Here is a 21,680-nt window from a genome sequence, read left to right on the forward strand (position 1 = left end):
ACTCAACATCCAGGGGTATTCAACATTTAGGAAGGATAGACAGAAAGGAAAAGGAGGCGGGGTGGCATTGCTGGTTAAAGAGGAAATTAATGCAATAGTAAGAAAGGACATTCGCTTGGATGATGTGGAATCGGTATGGGTGGAGCTACGGAATACCAAGGGGCAGCAAACGCTAATGGAAGTTGTGTACAGACCACCAAACAGTAGTAGTAAGGTTGGGGACAGCATCAAACAAGAAATTAGGGATGCATGCAATAAAGGTACAGCAGTTATCATGGGTGACTTTAATCTACATATTGATTGGGCTAACCAAACTGGTAGCAATGTGGTGGAGGAGGATTTCCTGGAGTGTATTAGGGATAGTTTCCTAGACCAATATGTCGAGGAATCAACTAGGGAGCTGGCCATCCTAGACTGGGTGATGTGTAATGAGAAAGGACTAATTAGCAATCTTGTTGTGCGAGGCCCCTTGAGGAAGAGTGACCATAATATGGTAGAATTCTTTATTAAGATGGAGAGTGACACAGTTAATTCAGAAACTAGGGTCCTGAACTTAAGGAAAGGTAACTTCGATGGTATGAGACGTGAATAGACTGGTGAATGATACTTAAAGGGTTAACTGTGGATAGGCAATGGCAAACATTTAAAGATCACATGGATGAACTTCAGCAATTATACATCCCCGTCTGGAGTAAAAATAAAATGGGGAAGGTGGCTCAACCGTGGCTAACAAAGGGAAATTAAGGATAGTGTTAAATCCAAGGAAGAGGCATATAAATTGGCCAGAAAAAGCAACAAACCTGAGGACTGGGAGAAATTTAAAATTCAGCAGAGGAGGACAAAGGGTTTAATTAAGAGGGGGAAAATAGAGTACGAGAAGAAGCTTGCCGGGAACATAAAAACTGACTGCAAAAGCTTCTATCGATATGTGAAGAGAAAAAGATTAGTAAAGACAAATGTGGGTCCCTTGCAGTCAGATTCAGGTGAATTTATAATGGCAGACCAATTGAACAAATACTTTGGTTCTGTCTTCAAGAAGGAAGACACAAATAACCTTCTGGAAGTACTAGGGGACCGAGGGTCTAGTGAGAAGGAGGAACTGAAGGATATCAATATTAGGCGGGAAATTGATGGGATTGAGAGCCGATAAATCCCCGGGGCCCGATAGTCTGCATTCCAGAGTACTTAAGGAAGTGGCCCTAGAAATAGTGGATGCATTGGTGATCATTTTCCAACAGTTTATCAACTCTGGATCAGTTCCTATGGACTGGAGGGTAGCTAATGTAACACCACTTTTTAAAATGGGAGGGAGGGAGAAAGTGGGTAATTATAGACCGGATAGCCTGACATTAGTGGTGGGGAAAATGTTGGAATCAATTATTAAGGATGAAATAGCAGCGCATTTGGAAAGCAGTGACAGGATCGGTCCAAGTCAGCATGGATTTATGAAGGGGAAATAATGCGTGAAAAATCTTCTGGAATTTTTTGAGGATGTAACTAGTAGAGTGGACAAGGGAGAACCAGTGGATGTGGTGTATTTGGACTTTCAAAAGGCTTTTGACAAGGTCCCACACAAGGGATTGGAATGCAAAATCAAAGCACATGGTATTCGGGGTAATATACTGACGTGGATAGAGAACTGGTTGGCAGACAGGAAGCAGAGAGTCGGGATAAACGGGTGCTTTTCAAAATGGCAGGCAGTGACTAGTGGAGTGCCGCAGGGCTCAGTGCAGGGACCCCAGCTCTTTACAATATACATCAATGATTTAGATGAAGGAATTGAGTGTAATATCTCCAAGTTTGCAGAGACACTAAACTGGGTGGCGGTGTGAGCTGTGAGTGAGACGCAAGGAGGCTGCAGGGTGACTTGGACAGGTTAGGTGAGTGGGCAAATGCATGGCAGATGCAGTATAATGTCGATAAATGTGAGGTTATCCACTTTGGGGGAAAAAACGAGAAGACAGAATATTATGTGAATGGTGACAGATTAGGAAAAGGGGAGGTGCAACGAGACCTGGGTGTCATGGTTCATCAGTAATTGAAAGTTGGCATACAGGTAAAGCAGGCGGTGAAGAAGGCAAATGGTATGTTGGCCTTCATAGCTAGGGGATTTGAGTATAGGAGCAGGGAGGTTTTACTGCAGTTGTACAGGGCCTTGGTGAGGCATCACCTGGAATATTGTGTTCAGTTTTGGTCTCCTAATCTGAGGAAGGACATTCTTACTATTGAGGGAGTACAGCGAAGGTTCATCAGACTGATTCCCGGGATCAGTGATTATAAATGTTTATAGAAACATTGAAACATAGAAATTAGGTGCAGGAGTAGGCCATTCGGCCTTTGAGCCTGCACCACCATTCAATATGATCATGGCTGATCATTCACCTCAGTACCCCTTTCCTGCTTTCTCTCCATACCCGTTTGATCCCCTTAGCCGTAAGGTCCATATCTAACTCCCTCTTGAATATATCCAATGAACTGGCATCAACAACTCTCTGCCGCAGGGAATTCCACAGGTTAACAACTCTCTGAGTGAAGAAGTTTCTCCTCATCTCAGTCCTAAATGGCCTACCCCTTATCCTAAGACTGTGTCCCCTGGTTCTGGAACTCCCCAGCAACGGGAACATTCTTCCTGCCTCTAACCTGTCCTGTCCCGTCAGAATTTTATATATTTCTATGAGATCCCCTCTCATTCTTCTAAACTCCAATGTATAAAGGCCCAGTTGATCAAGTCTCTCCTCATATGTCAGTCCTGCCATCCCGGGAATCAATCTGGTGAACCTTCGCTGGACTCCCTCAATAGCAAGAATGTCCTTCCTCAGATTAGGGGACCAAAACTGTACACAATATTCCAGTTGAGGTCTCACTAAGGCTCTGTACAACTGCAGTAAGACCTCCCTGCTCCTATACTCAAATCCTCTAGCTATGAAGGCCAACATGCCATTTGCCTTCTTCACTGCCTGCCAAACTTCAATGACTGATGTACCATGACACCCAGGTCTCGTTGCACATCCCCTTTTCCTAATCTGTCACCATTCAGATAATATTCTGTCTTCCTGTTTTTGACTCCAAAGTGGATAACCTCACAATTATCCACATTACACTGCATCTGCCATGCATTTGCCCACTCACCTAACCTGTCCAAGTCATCCTGCAGCCTCTTAGTGTCCTCCTCACAGCTCACACCGCCACTCAATTTAGTGTCATCTGCAAACTTGGAGATATTACATTCAATTCCTTCATCTAAATCATTGATGTATATTGTAAATAGCTGGGGTCCCAGCACTGAACCCTGCGGCACCCCACTGGTCACTACCTGCCATTCTGAAAAGGGCCCGTTTATTCCGACTCTCTGCTTCCTGTCTGCCAACCAGTTCTCTATCCACGTCAGTATATTACCCCAAATACCATGTGCTTTAATTTTGCACACTTATCTCTTGTGTGGGACCTTGTCAAAAGCCTTTTGAAAGTCCAAATACACCACATCCACTGGTTCTCCCTTGTCCACTCTACTAGTTACATCCTCAAAAAATTCCAGAAAATTTGTCAAGCATGATTTCCCTTTCATAAATCCATGTTGACTTAGACCGATTCTGACACTGCTTTCCAAATATTTCATCTTTAATAATTGATTCCAACATTTTCCCCACCACCGATATCAGGCTAACCGGTCTATAATTCCCTGTTTTCTCTCTCCCTTCTTTCTTAAAAAGTGGTGTTACATTAGCTACCCTCCAATCCATAGGAACTGATCCAGAGTCAATAGAATGTTGGAAAATGATCACCAATGCATCCACTATTTCTGGGGCCACTTCCTTAAGTACTCTGGGATGCAGCCTATCAGGCCCTGGGGATTTATTGGCCTTCAATCCCATCAATTTTCCTAACACAATTTCTTGACTAATAAGGATCTCCTTCAGTTCATCCTTTTCGCTAGACCCTCGAACCCCTAGTATTTCCGGAAGGTTATTTGTGTCTTCCTTATTGAAGACAGAACCAAAGTATTTGTTCAATTGGTCTGCCATTTCTTTGTTCTCCATTATAAATTCACCTGATTCTGTCTGCAAAGGACCTACGTTGGTATTCACTAATCTTTTTCTCTTCACATATCTATAGAAGCTTTTGCTGTCAGTTTTTATGTTCCCTGCAAGCTTCCTCTCATACTCTATTTTCCCCCTTCTAATTAGACCTAATTCAATAATAACCTTCAAAAGGGGAATTGAATAAATACTTAAAGAAGAAAAATTTGTGGGGCTGTGGGGAAAGCGCAGGGGCCATCATTTTCCAGTTCTCTTTTGATCTGGGCATGGTGCCAGTGGATTGCGAATGTAGTACCCTTGTTTAAGAAGGGAGAAAGGGATAGGCCGAGTAATTACTGGCCTGTCAGCCTAACGTCAGTGGTGGGAAAATTATTGGAAAAAATCCTGAAAGACAGGATAAATCTGCATTTGGAAAGGCAAGGATTGATTAGGGACAGTTAGCACGGATTGGTTAAGGGAAGATCGTGTTTGACTAACCTGATTGAATTTTTTGAGGAGGTAATCAAGAGGGTAGATGAGGGTAGTGCTTACGATGTAGTATATATGGACTTTAGCAAAGCTTTTGATAAGGTCCCGCATGGTAGACTGGTCATGAAGGTTAAAGCCCATGGGATACAGGGCAAAGTGTCAAGTTGGATCCAAAATTGGCTTGAGGTAGGCAGCAAAAGGTAATGATTGATGGTTGTTTTTGTGACTGGAAGGATGTTTCCAGTGGGGTTCCGCAGGGCTCAGTACTGGGACACTTGCTTTTTGTGGTATATATCAACGATTTAGATTTGAATATAGGGAGTATGATTAAGAAGTTTGTAGACGACACTAAAATTGGCTGTGTGGTTGATAATGAAGAGGAAAGTCATGGGCTGCAGGAGAATATCAATCTACTGGTCAGGTGGGCAGAGCAGTGGCAAATGGAATTTAATTCAGAGAAGTGTGAGGTGATGCACTTTGGGAGGGCTAATAAGGAAAGGGTATACACATTAAGCAGTAGGCCACTTAATAGTATAGATGAACAAAGGGACCTTGGAGTGCTTGTCCACAGATTCCTGAAAGTAGCAGGCCAGGTGGATAAGGTGGTTAAGAAGGCATACGGAATGCTTGCCTTTATTGGCCAAGGCATGGAATATAAGAGCAGGGAGGTTATGCTTAAATTGTATAGTACTTTGGTTAGGCCACAGCTGGAGTACTGCGTGCAGTTCTGGTCGCCATATAAGGACGTGATTGCACTAGAGAGGGAGCAGAGGAGATTTACTGGGATGCTGCCTGGAATGGAGAATCTTAGTTATGAGGACAGATTGGATAGGCTGGGTTTGTTCTCATTGGAACAGAGGAGGCTGAGAGGAGACCTCATCGAGATGTACAAAACATTGAGGGGCCTGGACATAGTGGAGAGTAAGGGTCTATTTCCATTGGTGGAGTGGTCTATTACAAGGGGGCATAGTTTTAAGGTGGTTGGTAGAAGGTTTAGAGGGGATTTTAGGGGGTGGGGCTTCTTTACGCCGAGGGTTGTGGGGATCTGGAACTCGCTGCCTGGAAGAGTGCTGGATGCAGAAACCGTCCCCACTTTTTAGAGATGGTTGGATGGGCAGTTAAAGTGCAGTAACCTGCAGGGTTACGGACCTAGAGCTGGTAATTGGGATTAGACTGGATGACCTTTTGTTGGCCGGCGCAGATATAATGGTAAGTACTGCAGGGAATCGTATACGGCCAGGGTGATCTCCTGGACTTGTGTTGATCGCCTGGATGGGTCGCAGAGCAATTTTCCCAGATTTTTTCTCCTTAAATCGGCCTGGGTTTTTATCTGGCTTTTGCTTCTCCCAGGAGCTCACATGGCTCCAGCTGGGTCGGAATGTAGAATGTTTCAGTATACAGATCAGCCATGATCTTATTGAATGGCGGAGCAGGCTCGAGGGGCTAGATGGCCTACTCCTGTTCCTAATTCTTATGTTCTTATTTTCTTATTAAGGGGTGTCGCAGTTGTGGTGAGACGGACTGGTTGGGCTGGGTGCTCTTTACCTTTCCGTCATTGTTCATAGGTTTATATGTAACCTTTAGGGCTGTTGACCAAAGGCCGTGTCGGTCGGCGCAGACACAATGGGCCGGAATGGCCTCCTTCTGCACTGTAAATTTCTATGTTTATAATTGGATAGCTCTTTCAAAGAGCATAAGAAATAGGAGCAGGAGTAGGCCAAACGGCCCTTTGAGCCTGCTCCGCCATTTAATACGATCATGGCTGATCCGATCATGGACTCAGCTCCACTTCCCTGCCCGCTTCCCATAACCCCTTATTTCCTTATCGGTTAAGAAACTGTCTATCTCTGTTTTAAATTTATTCAATGTCCCAGCTTCCACAGCTCTCTGAGGCAGTGAATTCCACAGATTTACAACCCTCTGAGAGAAGAAATTCCTCCTCATCTCTGTTTTAAATGGGCGGCCCCTTATTCTAAGATTATGCCCCCTAGTTCTAGTCTCCCCCATCAGTGGAAACACATCTTTGCTGAATGATTTCACGAAACTTTCAGTTCCAGTTCTGAATTGCTCGATAAGCTTCTTATATCCATAACATTATGTGTTGTTGCTATTTGAGGTCTAGTTAATCAGTAATCTGCTTTGACGATAGCACTGGTGGTCGAATGGACTGCAGTGCGTTGTGCCAATATTATCGCCCAGATCGCTCGTGCATAATGAATAAAGGGAAGTGAGGATTGAGTTTAGCCGTCCAGTTTGGAACATTTTATAGATGAAAAAAAAGAGAGTGATGTTGAACCCGGGTTTGAGGGAACACTAATCAATCTGAGGTCCTTCACGTGAGGCTTACTTGGCACAAGCCCCTGCCCACATCCAAACTAGGTGACAGAAAGTGTTCACCGCTGGTGGGGGAGGGGGCGGGAGATACTGCAGCAAAAATAAACGCAACCAATAGGATTACTGCTTGGAAACGGTCCCTTTGTTTCCCAGGTAACGGAATCCTAGGGATCAAAATCCACTGTCAACCTTTATCTTCTCTTCACTTCAACACACGCACTGCTGTACCACAAACACTAAAATATTGATGCACTCATCCTACGAACAATGACGTTATACATAGCAGAAAAGGATGGACAGGTGCTGGGTGATATTTCACTTGAAAAGAAAAGGCTGAGGGGTGATCTAATAAAGGTTTTGATAGAGTAGACATAGAGTGTTTTTTTGTTCCTTCCTGGGATGTGGGCATCACAGTCAAGGCCAGCATTTATTGCCCATCCCTAATCGCCCGTGAGAAGGTGGTGGTGAGCCACCTTCTTGAACCGCTGCAGTCCGTGTGGTGAAGGTGCTCCCACAGTGCTGTTAGGGAGGGAGTTCCAGGATTTTGACCCAGCGGCGATGAAGGAACGGCCGATATATTTCCAAGTCAGGATGGTGTGTGTGACTCGGAGGGGAACGTGGAGGTGCTGGTGCTCCCATGCGCCTGCTGCCCTTGTCCTTCGAGGCGGTAGAGGTCGTGGGTTTGGGAGGTGCTGCTGAAGAAGCCTTGGCGAGTTGCTGCAGTGCATCTTGTAGACGGTACACACTGCAGCCACGGTGCGCCGGTGGTGGAGGGAGTGAATGTTGAAGGTGGTGGATGGGGTGCTGATCAAGCGGGCTGCTTTGTCCTGGATGGTGTCGAGCTTCTTGAGTGTTGTGGGAGCTGCACTCATCCAGGCAAGTGGGGAGTATTCCATCACACTCCTGACTTGTGCATTGTAGATGGTGGAAAGGCTTTGGGGAGTCAGGAGAGGAGACACTTGCCGCAAAATACCCAGCCTCTGACCCGCTCTGGTAGCCACAGTATTTATGTGGCTGGTGCAATTAACTTTCTGGTCAATGGTGACCCCCAGGATGTTGATGGTGGGGTATATGGCGATGGTAATGCCGTTCAATGCCAAAGGGCGGTGGTTAGACTTTCGCTTGTTGGAGATAGTCATTGCCTGGCACTTGTGTGGTGCGAATGTTACTTGCCACATCAGCCCAAGCCTGAATGTTGTCCAGGTCTTGTTGCATGTGGGCATGGACTGCTCTGGGTTCAATATCACTCTTCTTTTACATCTATAAAATGTTCCAAATTGCACGGCTAAACTGAATCCCCACTTCTGACCTTATGATGGAGGGAAGGTCATTGATGAAGCATCTGAAGATGGTTGGGCCTAGGACACTGCCCTGAGGAACTCCTGCAGCGATGTCCTGGGGCTGAGATGATTGGCCTCCAACAACCACAACCATCTTCCTTTGTGCTCGGTATAACTCCAGCCAGTGGAGAGTTTTCCCCCCGATTACCATTGACTTCCGTTTTATTAGGGCTTCTTGATGCCACACTCAGTCAAATGCTGCCTTGATGTCAAGGGCAGTCACTCTCGCCTCACCTCTGGAATTCAGCTCTTTTGTCCATGTTTGGACCAAGGCTGTAATGAGGTCTGGAGCCGAGTGGTTAGAAACATAGAAATTTAAAGCACAGAAGAAGGCCATTTTGGCCCATCGTGTCCACGCCGGATGACAAAGAGCCGCACGCCCCTTCGTCAACAGCCCTAAAGGTTACATACAAACGCATGAACAATGACGGAAAGGCAAAGAGCACCCAGCCCAACCAGTCCGTCCCACACCACTGCAACGTCCCTTATACTAAAAACATCTACACTCCACCCCAACTGGAGCCATGTGATCTCCTGGGAGAGGCAAAAACCCAGGCCAATATAGGGAGAAAAAATCTGGGACAAATCCTCTCCGACCCCATGCAGGCGATCGAAACTAGTCCAGGAGATCATCCTGGCCATATTCTATTCCCTGCAGTACTTACCATTATATCTGTGCCGACCAACAAAAGGTCATCCAGTCTAATCCCAATTACCAGCTCTAGGTCCGTAACCCTGCAGGTTACTGCACTTTAAGTGCCCATCCAACCATCACTTAAAAGTGGTGAGGGTTTCTGCATCCACCACCCTTCCAGGAAGCGAGTTCCAGATCCTCACATTCTTCTGTGTAAAGAAGCCCCCCCCTCAAATCCCCTCTAAACCTTCCATCAACCACCTTAAAAGTATGCCCCCTTGTAATATACCCCTCCACCAATGGAAATAGATCCTTACTATCCACTATGTCCAGGCCCTTCAATATTTTGAGGTCTCCTCTCAACCTCCTCTGTGCCAATGAGAACAAACCCAGCCTATCCAATCTGTCCTCATAACTAAGATTCTCTATTCCAGGCTGCATCCTAGTAAATCTCCTCCGCACCCTCTCTAGTGCAATCACGTCCTTCCTATAATAAGGCAACCAGAATTGCACACAGTACTCCAGCTGTGGCCTAACCAAAGTACTATACAATTTAAGCATAATCTCCCTGCTCTTATATTCTGTGCCTCGGCCAATAAAGGCAAGCATTCCGTATGCCTTCTGAACCACCTTATCCACCTGGCCTGCTACTTTCAGGGATCTGTGGACAAGCACTCCAAGGTCCCTTTGATCATATACACTATTAAGTGGCCTACCGCTTAATGTATATACCCTTTCCTTATTAGCCCTCCCAAAGTGCATCATCTCACACTTCTCTGAATTAAATTCCATTTGCCACTGCTCTGCCCACCTGACTAGTAGATCGATATCCTCCTGCAGCCCATGACTTTCCTCTTCATTATCAACCACACAACCAATTTTAATGTCATCTGCAAACTTCTTAATTATATTCCCGATATTCAAATCTAAATCGTTGATATATATCACAAAAAGCAAGGGACCCAGTACTGAGCCCTGCGGAACCCCACTGGAAACATCCTTCCAGTCACAAAAACATCCATCAATCATTACCCTTTGCTTCCTACCTCCAAGCCAACTTTGGATCCAACTTGCCACTTTGCCCTGGATCCCAAGGGCTTTAACCTTCATGACCAGTCTACCATGCGGGACCTTATCAAAAGCCTTGCTAAAGTCCATATATACTACATTGTACACACTACCCTCATCGACCCTCTTGGTTACCTCCTCAAAAAATTCAATCAGGTTAGTCAAACACGATCTTCCCTTAACAAATCCATGCTGACTGTCCCTAATTAATCATCCAAATGCAGATTTATCCTGTCTTTCAGGATTTTTTCCGATAATTTTCCCACCACTGATGTTAGGCTGACAGGCCTGTAATTACTTGGCCTATCCCTTTTTCCTTTCTTAAATAAGGGTACTATATTAGCAGTCCTCCAATCCTCTGGCACCATGCACATATCGAAAGAGGACTGGAAAATTATGGTCAAGGCCTCTGCTATTTCCTCTTTTACTTCGCTCAACAATCTGGGATGCATTTTATCTGGGCCTGGGGACTTATCTACTTTCAAAGCTGCTAAACCCCTTAATACTTCCTCTCTCACTTTATTTATTCCATCCAGAATATCACATTCCTCCTCGATAGCAATATCTGCATTACCCCTTTCATTGTGAAAACAGATGCAAAGTATTCATTAAGAACCCTACCAACATCTTCCGCCTCTACACAAAGATTACCCTCATGGTCTCTAAGAGGCCCTACCCTTTTCTTAGTTACCCTCTTACTCTTAATATATTCATAGAACATCTTAGAGTTTTCCTTAATTTTACTGGCCAAGAATTTCTCCTGCTCTCTCTGGCAGAACCCAAACTGAGCATCAGTGAGCAGGTTATTGGTGAGTAAGTGCCCCTTGATCGCACTGTCGACACCTTCCATCACTTTGTTGATGATTGAGAGTAGACTGAGGGGATGGTAATTGGCTGGATTGTATTTGTCCTGCCTTTTGTGGACAGGACCTACCTGGGCAGTTTTCCACATTGTCAGGTAGATGCCGGTGTTGTAGCTGTGCTGCAACAGCTTGGCTAGAGGCGCGGCTAGTTCTGGAGCACAAGTCTTCAGCACAACAACCGGGATGTTGTCGGGGACCATAGCCTTTGCTGTATCCAGTGCGCTCATGTGGAGTGAATCGAATTGGCTGAAGACTGGCTTCAGTGATGGTAGGGACCTCAGGAGGAGGCCGATATGGATCAGCCACTCGGCACTTCTGGCTGAAGATGGTTGCAAACGCTTCAACCTTGTCTTTTGCACTCAAGTGCTGGGCTCTGGCATCATTAAGGATGGGTATATTCATGGAGTCTCCTCCTCCCGTTGGTTGGCTAATGGTAACCCTAACCCTAACCCCCCACCATTCACCACTGGATGTGACAGACTGTTTCCACTTGTGGGGTAGAGCAAAACTAGAAGCCATCAATATAAGATCGTCACCCAGTAATCAAATAGGGAATTCAGGAGAAACTTGTGTACCCAGAGAGCGGTGAGAATGTGGAACTCGCTACCACAGGGAGTGGTTGAGGCGAATAGTATCGATGCATTTAAGGGGAAGCTGGATAAACACATGAGGGAGAAAGGAATAGAGGGTTATGCTGATAGATTTAGATGAGGAAAGAGGGGCGAGGCTTGAGTGGAGCATAAACGCCGGCATGGACTGGTTGGGCCAAATGGCCTCTTTCTGTGCTGTTTATTCTATGTAATTTATTCTATGCAATTCTATGTCAACATGTAGTAGAAGATAGAGTAGACTTAGAGACAATATTTACACTTGTGTGAGAGGCCACAGCTAACTGACTGAAATAATAGTACTTACATTAGCACATTCATGAAAGGGGGTGTAGCCAAGGCTCCTCCAGTAATCCCCTGTCTCAAAATGGACTTTGTACAGTCCCGAAACAAAGTCCGCCTCGGTGATAAGATTGTGCACTTCTCCATTGATTCCTGTAACCCTACAGAAAAAAGCAATGAAGTAAAGATTTAATATTAGTGGTTTTACAATTATATTAACTTGTTTTTTTTAATTCCTTCTTGGGATGTGGGTGTCGTTGGCAAGGCTGGCATTTATTGCTCATCCCTAATTGCCCCTTGAGAAGGTGGTGGTGAGCCGCCTTCTTGAACCGCTGCAGTCCGTGTGGTGAAGGTGCTCCCACAGTGCTGTTAGGGAGGGAGTTCCAGGATTCTGACCCAGCGACGATGAAGGAACGGCCGATATATTTCCAAGTCAGGCTGGTGTGTGACTTGGAGGGGAACGTGGAGGTGGTGGTTTTCCCATGTGCCTGCTGCCCTTGTCCTTCTAGGGGGTAGAGGCCGTGGGTTTGGGAGGTGCTGCCGAAGAAGCCTTGGCGAGTTGCTGCAGTGCATCTTGTAGATGGTGCACACTGCAGCCACGGTGCGCCGGTGGTGGATGGAGTGAGTGTTGAAGGTGGTGGATGGGGTGCCAAATGGCCTACTCCTGTTCCTATTTCTTAATGACCTACAATGCCCAAAACAAGTGTCTAAACAACTCTATCGGTGGCTGTCAAAGCCAGTACAGCTCCCAACATTTAAGCTACTGGCTCCTTCTATGCTGCATTGAGAACTTCTGTAACAACAGATGGTGTTGTCCAGCTGATACCACCTTCAGCAGAACTGGCTGATTCATCCATTATTGGGAGACTCCTACCCATTCAGTTCTACCATGTTGCTGATCAATGAGGTGGTACTCAGTAAGATAATGGGACTAAAGATGGATAAATCCCCTGGACCTGATGGCTTGCATCCTAGGGTCTTAAGAGAAGTAATGGCAGGGATTGTGGATGCATTGGTTATAATTTACCAAAAATTCCCTGGATTCTGGGAAGGTTCCAGCAGATTGGAAAACTGAAAATGTAATGCCCCTATTTAATAAAGGAGGCAGACAAAAACTATAGACCAGTTAGTCTAAAATCTGTGGTTGGGAAGATGTTGGAGTCCATTATTAAAGAAGCAGTAGCAGGACATTTGGAAAAGCAAAATTCGGTCAGGCAGAGTCAGCATGGATTTATGAAGGGGAAGTCATGTTTGACATATTTGCTGGAGTTCTTTGAGGATGTAACGAACAGGGTGGATAAAGGGGAACCAGTGGATGTGGTGTATTTGGTGCATTTAACAAGGTGCCACATAAAAGGTTACTGCACAAGATAAAAGTTCACGGGGTTGGGGGTAATATATTAGCATGATAGAGGATTGGCTAACTAACAGAAAACAGAGAGTCAGGATAAATGGTTCATTCTCGGGTTGGCAACCAGTAACTAGTGCGGTGCCGCAGGGATCAGTGCTGGAACCCCAACTATTTACAATCTATATTAACGACTTGGAAGAAGGGACTGAGTGTAATGTAGCCAAGTTTGCTGACGATACAAAGATGGGAGGAAAAGCAATGTGTGAGGAGGACACAAAAAATCTGCAAAAGGACAGAGACAGGCTAAGTGAGTGGGTAAAAATTTGGCAGATGGAGTATAATGTTGGAAAGTATGAGGTCATACACTTTGGCAGAAAAAAAATCAAAGAGCAAGTTAATATTTAAATGGAGAAAGATTGCAAAGTGCCGCAGTACAGCGGGACCTGGGGGTACTTGTGCATGAAACACAAAAGGTTAGTATGCAGGTACAGCAAGTGATCAGGAAGACCAATGGTATCTTGGCCTTTATTGCAAAGGGGATGGAGTATAAAAGCAGGGAAGTCTTGCTACAGTTATACAGGGTATTGGTGAGGCCACACCTGGAATACTGCGTGCAGTTTTGGTTTCCATATTTACGAAAGGATATACTTGCTTTGGAGGCAGTTCAGAGAAGGTTCACTGGGTTGATTCCGGGGATGAGGAGGTTGACTTATGAGGAAAGGTTGAGTAGGTTGGGCCTCTACTCATTGGAATTCAGAAGAATGAGCGGTGATCTTATCGAAACGTATAAGATTATGAGGGGGCTTGACAAGGTGGATGCAGAGAGGATGCTTCCACTGATGGGGGAGACTAGAACTAGGGGGCATAATCTTAGAATAAGGGGCCGCCCATTTAAAACAGAGATGAGGAGAAATTTCTTCTCTCAGACGGTTGTAAATCTGTGGAATTCGCTGCCTCAGAGAGCTGTGGAAGCCGGGACATTGAATAAGTTTAAGACTGAAATAGACAGTTTCTTAATCGATAGGGGGATAAGGGGTTTTGGGGTTATGGCGAATGGGCAGGGAAGTGGAGCTGTTTTCATGATCGGATCAGCCATGATCGTATTAAATGGAGGAGCAGGCTCGAGGGGCCGTATGGCCTACTCCTGCTCCTATTTCTTATGTTCTTACCAGCAAGATCTTCTGAAGGCAATGCTTCTGCTGTCTAGTTAGACTTGGATGAGCTCGACACTACACTCCCAAGTGGCTCTCTTGCATTATGGCCGCTCAGCTAAACTACACTATTCAAAAAGGACAGGAAATTGCCTGGATGAGTGCAGCTCATAACCCCCTTGGAATCTTTCCACCATCTACAAGGCACAAGTCAGGAGTGTGATGGAATACTCTCCACTTGCCTGGATGAGTGCAGCTCCAACAACACTCAAGAAGCTCAACACCACCCAGGACAAAGCAGCCGCTTGATCAGCACCCCATCCACCACCTTCAACATTCACTCCCTCCACCACCGGCGCACCGTGGCTGCTGTGTGCACCATCTACAAGATGCACTGCAGCAACTCACCAAGGCTTCTTCAGCAGCACCTCCCGAACCCGCGACCTCTACCGCCTAGAAGGACAAGGGCAGCAGGCGCATGGGAACACCATCACCTCCACGTTCCTCTCCAAGTCACACACTATCCTGACTAAGGAATATAGCCCCGTTCCTTCATCATCGCTGGGGCACAATCCTGGAACTCCCTCCCTAACTGCATTGTGGGAGCACCTTCACCACACGCACTGCAGCGGTTCAAGAAGGCGGCTCACCACCACCTTCTCAAGGGGCAATTAGGGATGGGCAATATATGCTGTCCTTGCCAGCGATGCCCACATCCCATGAATTAATTTTTCAAAAATTAAACATTTTAATCTCCTCCAATACAGATAGTGATTTCTCCAAAGTATGGACCTATTTTTATTTCACAGGGCCAATTTAAATTTAAATATCGGAACAGGAGTTCATATAAACATAGAAAATAGGTGCAGGAGTAGGCCATTCGGCCCTTCTAGCCTGCACCGCCATTCAATGAGTTCATGGCTGAACATGCAACTTCAGTACCCCCTTCCTGCTTTCTCGCATCCTCCAACCTGTCTCATCTTTGAATTAAATCATGGCTGATCTGTATCTCAACCCCATTTACATATCCCTTGATACCCTTACCCTACAACAATCTTATCAGTTTTAAAATATGTTTCCTTCAAGCATTGGGCCGAGGTGTATGTAAATATTCCTGATTGATTTCTCCCTGCAGGGTTCTCTCCAAGAAGAGGCCTCACCACCACTTTTCTCAATGAGCAATGAATTTTTCACTGGATGTGCCAATTATAGCCCGTCCCTAATTGCCCTATTTGGAGCCACCATTTCAGAGGGCAGTTAAGAGTCAACCACAGAGAGGGTGGGAATCACATATCGGCCAGACCGGGTAAGGACGGCAGATTACCTTCCTCTGGACCTTAGTGAACCAGAGATTTATTTAATTCACTGAATTTGAATCCCCCCCTGGCTGCCCTGGTGGGAATTGGACTCATGTCTCCAGATATTACGAGTGCAGCAACATAACCACCAGGCTCTTGTACCCCTGGACGATGGGGGTGTGTCCAGATGTAGAGGGGTCTTCCGCCAGCTGTTTTACTCACCCAGTGTTGAGCTGCTGCCAGCTCCTGTCTTCGTTCCTTCTGAGGATTTGCAGATTAAGGTTAGCGGCAGAGGTCCCGTTGACCGCATTAAGGACCTTGATAATGATCGGGCATTTTCTATCCGTGCTGCCGTGATTCTAAAGTGAACAGAAGCAAACCAGAGATGGTGAACTACGAAGGTTCGTGGAGGCAAAAGGCGCGAGAGCGCAACGAGGATTTAATTGCCCCCTCGCTGGGCTCGAGCCACTCGCTTCGCTAAAAGTGATTTTTTTTTTTTTAGCGCCGGCTCGGGAAGCACCGAGTTGCTGTCGGATGGCATCGCCCCCTCGCCGACCTCTCGTCCTGCGGGGCACGAAGGAGTCGGCGCGCACGGAGACGACATCATCAGCGCGTGCGCGCCGGGCCGTTGCGCTAACCGCGGGGCGCGCCGCAAACCACTTTCCGCCGCACGGAGCCCCGGGGGTAATTTGGCGCGGGGTTGATATGGCCGCCATTCCCGGATGCACTAACTCGTTAGCGCTCCATTAGCGCCGGCCCACAGCGCTAACTAGCCCTGCGCAACGGGGCAATTTCGGCCCACAAATGTTTTCCAAAACCTCTCATTTAACATTTTACCAAATATCAGTTAGATGATTATAATGAGACACTACAAGATGCTCAGCAATATCCTGCATGGAAGTAAGTCGTGTTTTATGCTTTCTTCCGACATGGCCTACTAAGCACACAATGTTTGGTGCATTTCACTTTATTCCCATTTTACTGCTATTTACACACAGAAAATTGCTATTATGAGAACATGGGGATCAGGAGGCGATCATTTGGCCCCTTGAGGCTGTTCCGCCGTTCAATTAGATCGCGGCTGATCTGTATTTTAACTCCATCTACCTGTCTTGGTTTCATATCCTTGAATACCCTTTAGCACCAACATCACTAAACACACCAGCATCACCAACCTTCTCCGCAATCACCTGATGCTGCACAGGACACAGGGCATCAGCACCCGACCACATTGCTGCCCGGGATGCCAGGGATGGCCTCATCATGGCCATATTTACTTCACTTGACGCTGTACACCCTGACTGCCACATGACACCAGGTTGGCATCACCCCACACCAACAACATAAAGCATCCCTACAATGCCCAAGCCATTCCCCTCACACTCACCACCATTGCGGGGGGTACCTTTATGTCTCACCATTCACTGCAACTCACTAAGCCACTTCCAAAGGTGCACACAAATCTGTCCAAGGTCGCAAAGTGTTCCAAATAAAGGTTTGACAGCACATTAACAGAAACTTTACATGAACATTGATGATAACACCCAAGTGCCTACCCTTGTGTGTTGCTAGTTGGTATGATTGAACAAGGATGAGGGTGAGTGTGAGGGGTGGCTAGTGAGATGGGGAAGTGATAATGTAGAGGGAGAGGGATGGGTGGAGGTGTAAGGTAAGTTGGTGTGAGTAAGGATGTGCAGGAGTAGGGTAGGGAAGGCAGAGTGATGGGGATGTGATGAGTGGCACAGCAGGATGAGGTTGATTGTGGTTTTGCAGTAACGTTTCGTGATCCACTGAGATCATTGAAAGGTTTGTGCCACTGCAGCCTGGTCCTCCTGACCACATCCCTGCTTGTGGCCTCCTGTACAATGTGCACCCAGGCTGCGTTGGTGTCCTGGGGAGGTCTCTTCTGTCCCTTGGAAGGGACGAGAACCTCCCTGCATGCTGTGACTCCTCCATAAGCATCTGGAGGGAGTGATGGGAGAGCCTGAGTGCAGCCATGCCCCTCTGTGCAGTGATTGTCGGTGTTTGCAGCAGCTCAACGCGCTGGGCCGGGCTTAACAAGCCCAATCAGGGGAAAATCATTTTGGACAGCGGGAGCCAGCAGTGAGGCTGGGACGTCACCGACCTCACCCGCCCAGGTAGGGGAAATCCAGCCCAGTGACATTAGTCTAAACCACCCACCCCGCTAAAACCCTCTCAGACACAGTGTGAGGTCATGCACTTTGGCAGAAAAAATCAGAGAGCAAGTTATTATTTAAATGGAGAAAGATTGCAAAGTGCCGCAGTACAGCGGGACCTGGGGGTACTTGTGCATGAAACACAAAAGGATAGTATGCAGGTACAGCAAGTGATCAGGAAGGTCAATGGAATCTTGGCCTGTATTGCAAAGCGGTTGGAGTATAAAAGCAGGGAAGTCTTGCTACAGTTATACAGGGTATTGGTGAGGCCACACCTGGAATACTGCGTGCAGTTTTGGTTTCCATATTTACGAAAGGATATACTTGCTTTGGAGGCAGTTCAGAGAAGGTTCACTAGGTTGATTCCGGAGATGAGGGGGTTGACTTATGAGGAAAGGTTGAGTAGGTTGGGCCTCTACTCATTGGAATTCAGAAGAATGAGAGGTGATTTTATCGAAACGTATAAGATTATGAGGGGGCTTGACAAGGTGAATGCAGAGAGGATGCTTCCACTGATGGGGGAGACTAGAACTAGAGGGCATGATCTTAGAATAAGGGGCCGCCATTTAAAACTGAGATGAGGAGAAATTTCTTCTCTTAGAGGGTTGTAAATCTGTGGAATTCGCTGCCTCAGAGAGCTGTGGAGGGTGGGACATTGAATAAATTTATGACAGAAATAGGCAATTTCTTAACCGATAAGGGGATAAGGGGTTATGGAGAGCGGGCAGGGAAGTGGAGCTGTGTCCATGATCGCATCAGCAATGATTGCATTAAATGGCGGAGCAGGCTCGAGGGGCTGTATGGCCTACTCCTGCTCCTATTTCTTATGCTATGTTCCTATGTTATGTTTTTATGTAATGTTCACAACTGCACATCCACAGCAGGAACTCTTCCCAGATTTACAGTTACCAGTGCAGGCATACCTCTGCGCTCGGCCTGTGCTTCTGATTCTCGGGGTTACTTGTAGTTTCCCAGCTCAGTAAGTGTTAAACACTCTGGGGCCGGCGCTCCTCACAGTGTCTGTTCCCCAGATTCGGGGACAGGAGCCAATCACAGCCATGGCTAGCCCGATCTGGTTTTAAGTTGCCATAATGTTCGCGCGTAGAAATTTATATGACAATAGAAATGACGTGCTCACCGCCCCTCCGGCCTCTCTGTCTCTCTCCCGCAACTGAGGAACATATAACAGTAACTGTCCTAACCATCCCACCCTCAATACCCAGAGAGAGAGAGAGAGAGAGTGAGTGACAGGCAGAGACACAGTATCAGTCTTACATTTCTGAACAGTGCATCCATATCACGCTCAATAACAGTATCTCACCTTCCTATACAGGACAACAGAGCGGATAAAGACACAGAGAGAGGACCGAGGGAGAGAACATAAAAACATAAGAAATAGGAGCAGGGGTCGGCCATTTGACCCCTCGAGCCTGCTCCGCCATTCAATAAGATCATGGCTGATCCGATCATGGACTCAGCTCCACTTCCCCGCCCGCTCCCCATAATCCTTTACCCCCTTATTGCTCAAAAATCTGTCTATCTCCACCTTAAATAGATTCAATGTCCCAGCCTCCACTACTCTCTGGAGCAGAGAATTCCACAGATTTACAACCCTCAGAGACAAGAAATTTCCCCTCATCTCAGTTTTAAATAGGCGGCCCCTTATTCTGAGAGTATGTCCCCGAGTTTTAGTTTCCCCTATGAGTGGAAATATCCTCTCTGCATCCACCTTGTCCAGTCCCCTCATTATCTTATAAGTTTCAATAAGATCATCTCTCATTCTTCTGAACTCCAATGAGTAGAGGCCCAACCTACTCAACCTTTCCTCATAAGTCAACCCCCTCATCTCCGGAATCAACCGAGTGAACCTTCTCTGAACAGCCTCCAATGCAAGTATATCCTTCCTTAAATACGGAGACCAAAACTGTACGCAGTACTCTAGGTGTGGCCTCACCAATACCCTGTACAGTTGTAGCAGGATTTCTCTGCTTTTATACTCTATCCCACTTGCAATAAAGGCCAACATTCCATTTGCCTTCCTGATCACTTGCTGTACCTGCATACTAACTTTTTTTCACTCACAAGGACCCCCAGGTCCCTCTGTACTGCAGCACTTTGCAATTTTTTTCCATTTAAATTATAATTTGCTTTTCTATTTTTTCTACCAATATGGAGACAGAGAGAGAGAGACAGAGAGAGAGCGTGATGTGAGGAGCAGCGTGGTGGCCTAGCCCAGCAGGCTGAGCGGTCCCCGGCCTGTGAGCACCATCGGAGCAGGCTGGGGAGCGGAAGGAGCAGTGTGGCGGTGTACCGCTCCAGGGAGCAGCACGTGCTGGAGCAGGAGAGTAACGGCAGTGAAAAGGGACGTCACCAAGGTCCAGGTCGGTGATTGGAGCGTGGGCAGGTACAGCAGGAGCGGCGAGAGATTGTAGAGGGACATGAGCAGGGCCCAGGAGAGTCGTGAGTTCGGGGCCAGGGTCCAGGGGCAGCACGGGCCCAGCCCACACTGCGATACGTGAGCGCACTGGGTTCGTGCAGCAGAGCTGGTCTCCAGTCGTCCTGGTTAACCCTTGCCACTGGACCAAGACCTAGCTCTGTCATTTCGTCACTGATAGATAACAAAACCAGCAGTGGTCCCAATACCTGCCCCTGCGGAACACCATGGTACACTTCCCTCCGGTCCGAAAAACAATAATTCATCGCTACTCCCTGCATTCTGACACTTGGCAATTCCGTATCCATACTGCCACTCTCCCTTTTAATCCCACCATATATCACCAACATAACATCACCAGCAAATCCATTATGTGTTACTTCGTCAAATGTCTCCGCAAGATCCTACAAATCCCCTGGGAGGATAGACGCACCAACGTCAGTGTCCTCGACCAGGCCAACATCCCCAGCATCGAAGCACTGACCACAGTCGACCAGCTCCGCTGGGCGGGCCACATTGTCCGCATGCCTGACACGAGACTCCCAAAGCAAACGCTCTACTCGAAACTCCTACACGGCAGGCGGGCCCCTGGTGGACAGAGGAAACATTACAAGGACACCCTCAAAGCCTCCTTGATAAAATGCAACATTCCCACCGACACCTGGGAGTCCCTGGCCAAAGACCACCCTAAGTGGAGGAAGAGCATCCGGGAGGGCGCTGAGCGCCTCGAGTCTCATCGCCGAGAGCACCCACCCTTTCCCTCAACCACTGTCTGTCCCACCTGTGACAGAGACTGTAATTCCCGTATTGGACTGTTCAGTCAGCTGAGAACTCACTTTTAGAGTGGAAGCAAGTCTTCCTCGATTCCGAGGGACTGCCTATGATGATGACCAGGGATGAGGCAGTTCAGTTATGTGGAGAGGTTCCCTCAGCACCGCACAGGGAGTGTCAGCCTAGATTTCTCGTGCTGAATGTCTCTGGAGCGGGACTTGAACCCGCGACCTCTGGCTGAGAAACGGGAGAGCGTTGAACATAATTGCCCTGCAAGTTGAGTAGATTTGGAAAACCAAAGTTACCCCCCCCCCCCCCCCCACCAGTGCGGCTTTGTGGCCCTACTCATTTCAGCCGGTACAAAGTGTGCTTACTTCCAACAGCCGAGTGCAAGAGAGACAAATAACAATCACAAGAGAAACTGGTGGTGACACTTATGGAACACTTACCGCCGCTGACACTTTGCAAAAGGCAGTTAGGACTAAGACGAGTAACAAAGTTGAGCGCAGCATCCTGTTTCCTCCTCTGTAGGGGCCGGTGAGAGACACTGAAACTGGTCTCTGGACGGGAGGACATTTTATAGTCCCACCCCTCACAGGTCACCTGGTCTCTGACCTCCAAACCGCTGACTGGGGTTGTTGTCTCAGTAAACAGTCGGACAATAAGTAACTGGTAGAGAAAGGCTGTTTCTTTGAAATTCCATCAACAACCACGGCCCTCTCCTGGGCTCAGTTTTCCCGGGTCCTTTGCGGCCTTTTTTTTTTGGCGTGCGCCGTTTTTCCTGCCGTGATTATTTAATTCGAAGTTCCCCCCTGGAATCGGCACCAGCGTAACTGCTTTAGTGACGATTGTTCTAGGTTGTTT

At 47.1% G+C, this 21,680-nt stretch overlaps 1 protein-coding gene across 1 annotated transcript in view; it reads right to left on the minus strand.

Annotated features, from left to right (window-relative positions):
- The window catches only part of ttr (transthyretin (prealbumin, amyloidosis type I)), a 39,966-nt gene extending 18,597 nt beyond the window's left edge, over positions 1–21,369 (minus strand). Inside the window, exons 1-3 of the mRNA XM_070877033.1 lie at positions 21,266–21,369; positions 15,657–15,793; positions 11,660–11,795 (exon numbers count right to left, since the gene is read on the minus strand). Coding sequence (XP_070733134.1) covers positions 11,660–11,795; positions 15,657–15,793; positions 21,266–21,328 — 336 coding nt within the window. The 5' untranslated portion in view covers positions 21,329–21,369. The remainder of the gene's footprint in view (positions 1–11,659; positions 11,796–15,656; positions 15,794–21,265) is intronic.
- Positions 21,370–21,680: the final 311 nt, after the last annotated feature.

This window comes from Pristiophorus japonicus, chromosome 1, assembly GCF_044704955.1.
Source record: "Pristiophorus japonicus isolate sPriJap1 chromosome 1, sPriJap1.hap1, whole genome shotgun sequence".
Classification (NCBI taxonomy): Eukaryota; Metazoa; Chordata; class Chondrichthyes; family Pristiophoridae; genus Pristiophorus; species Pristiophorus japonicus.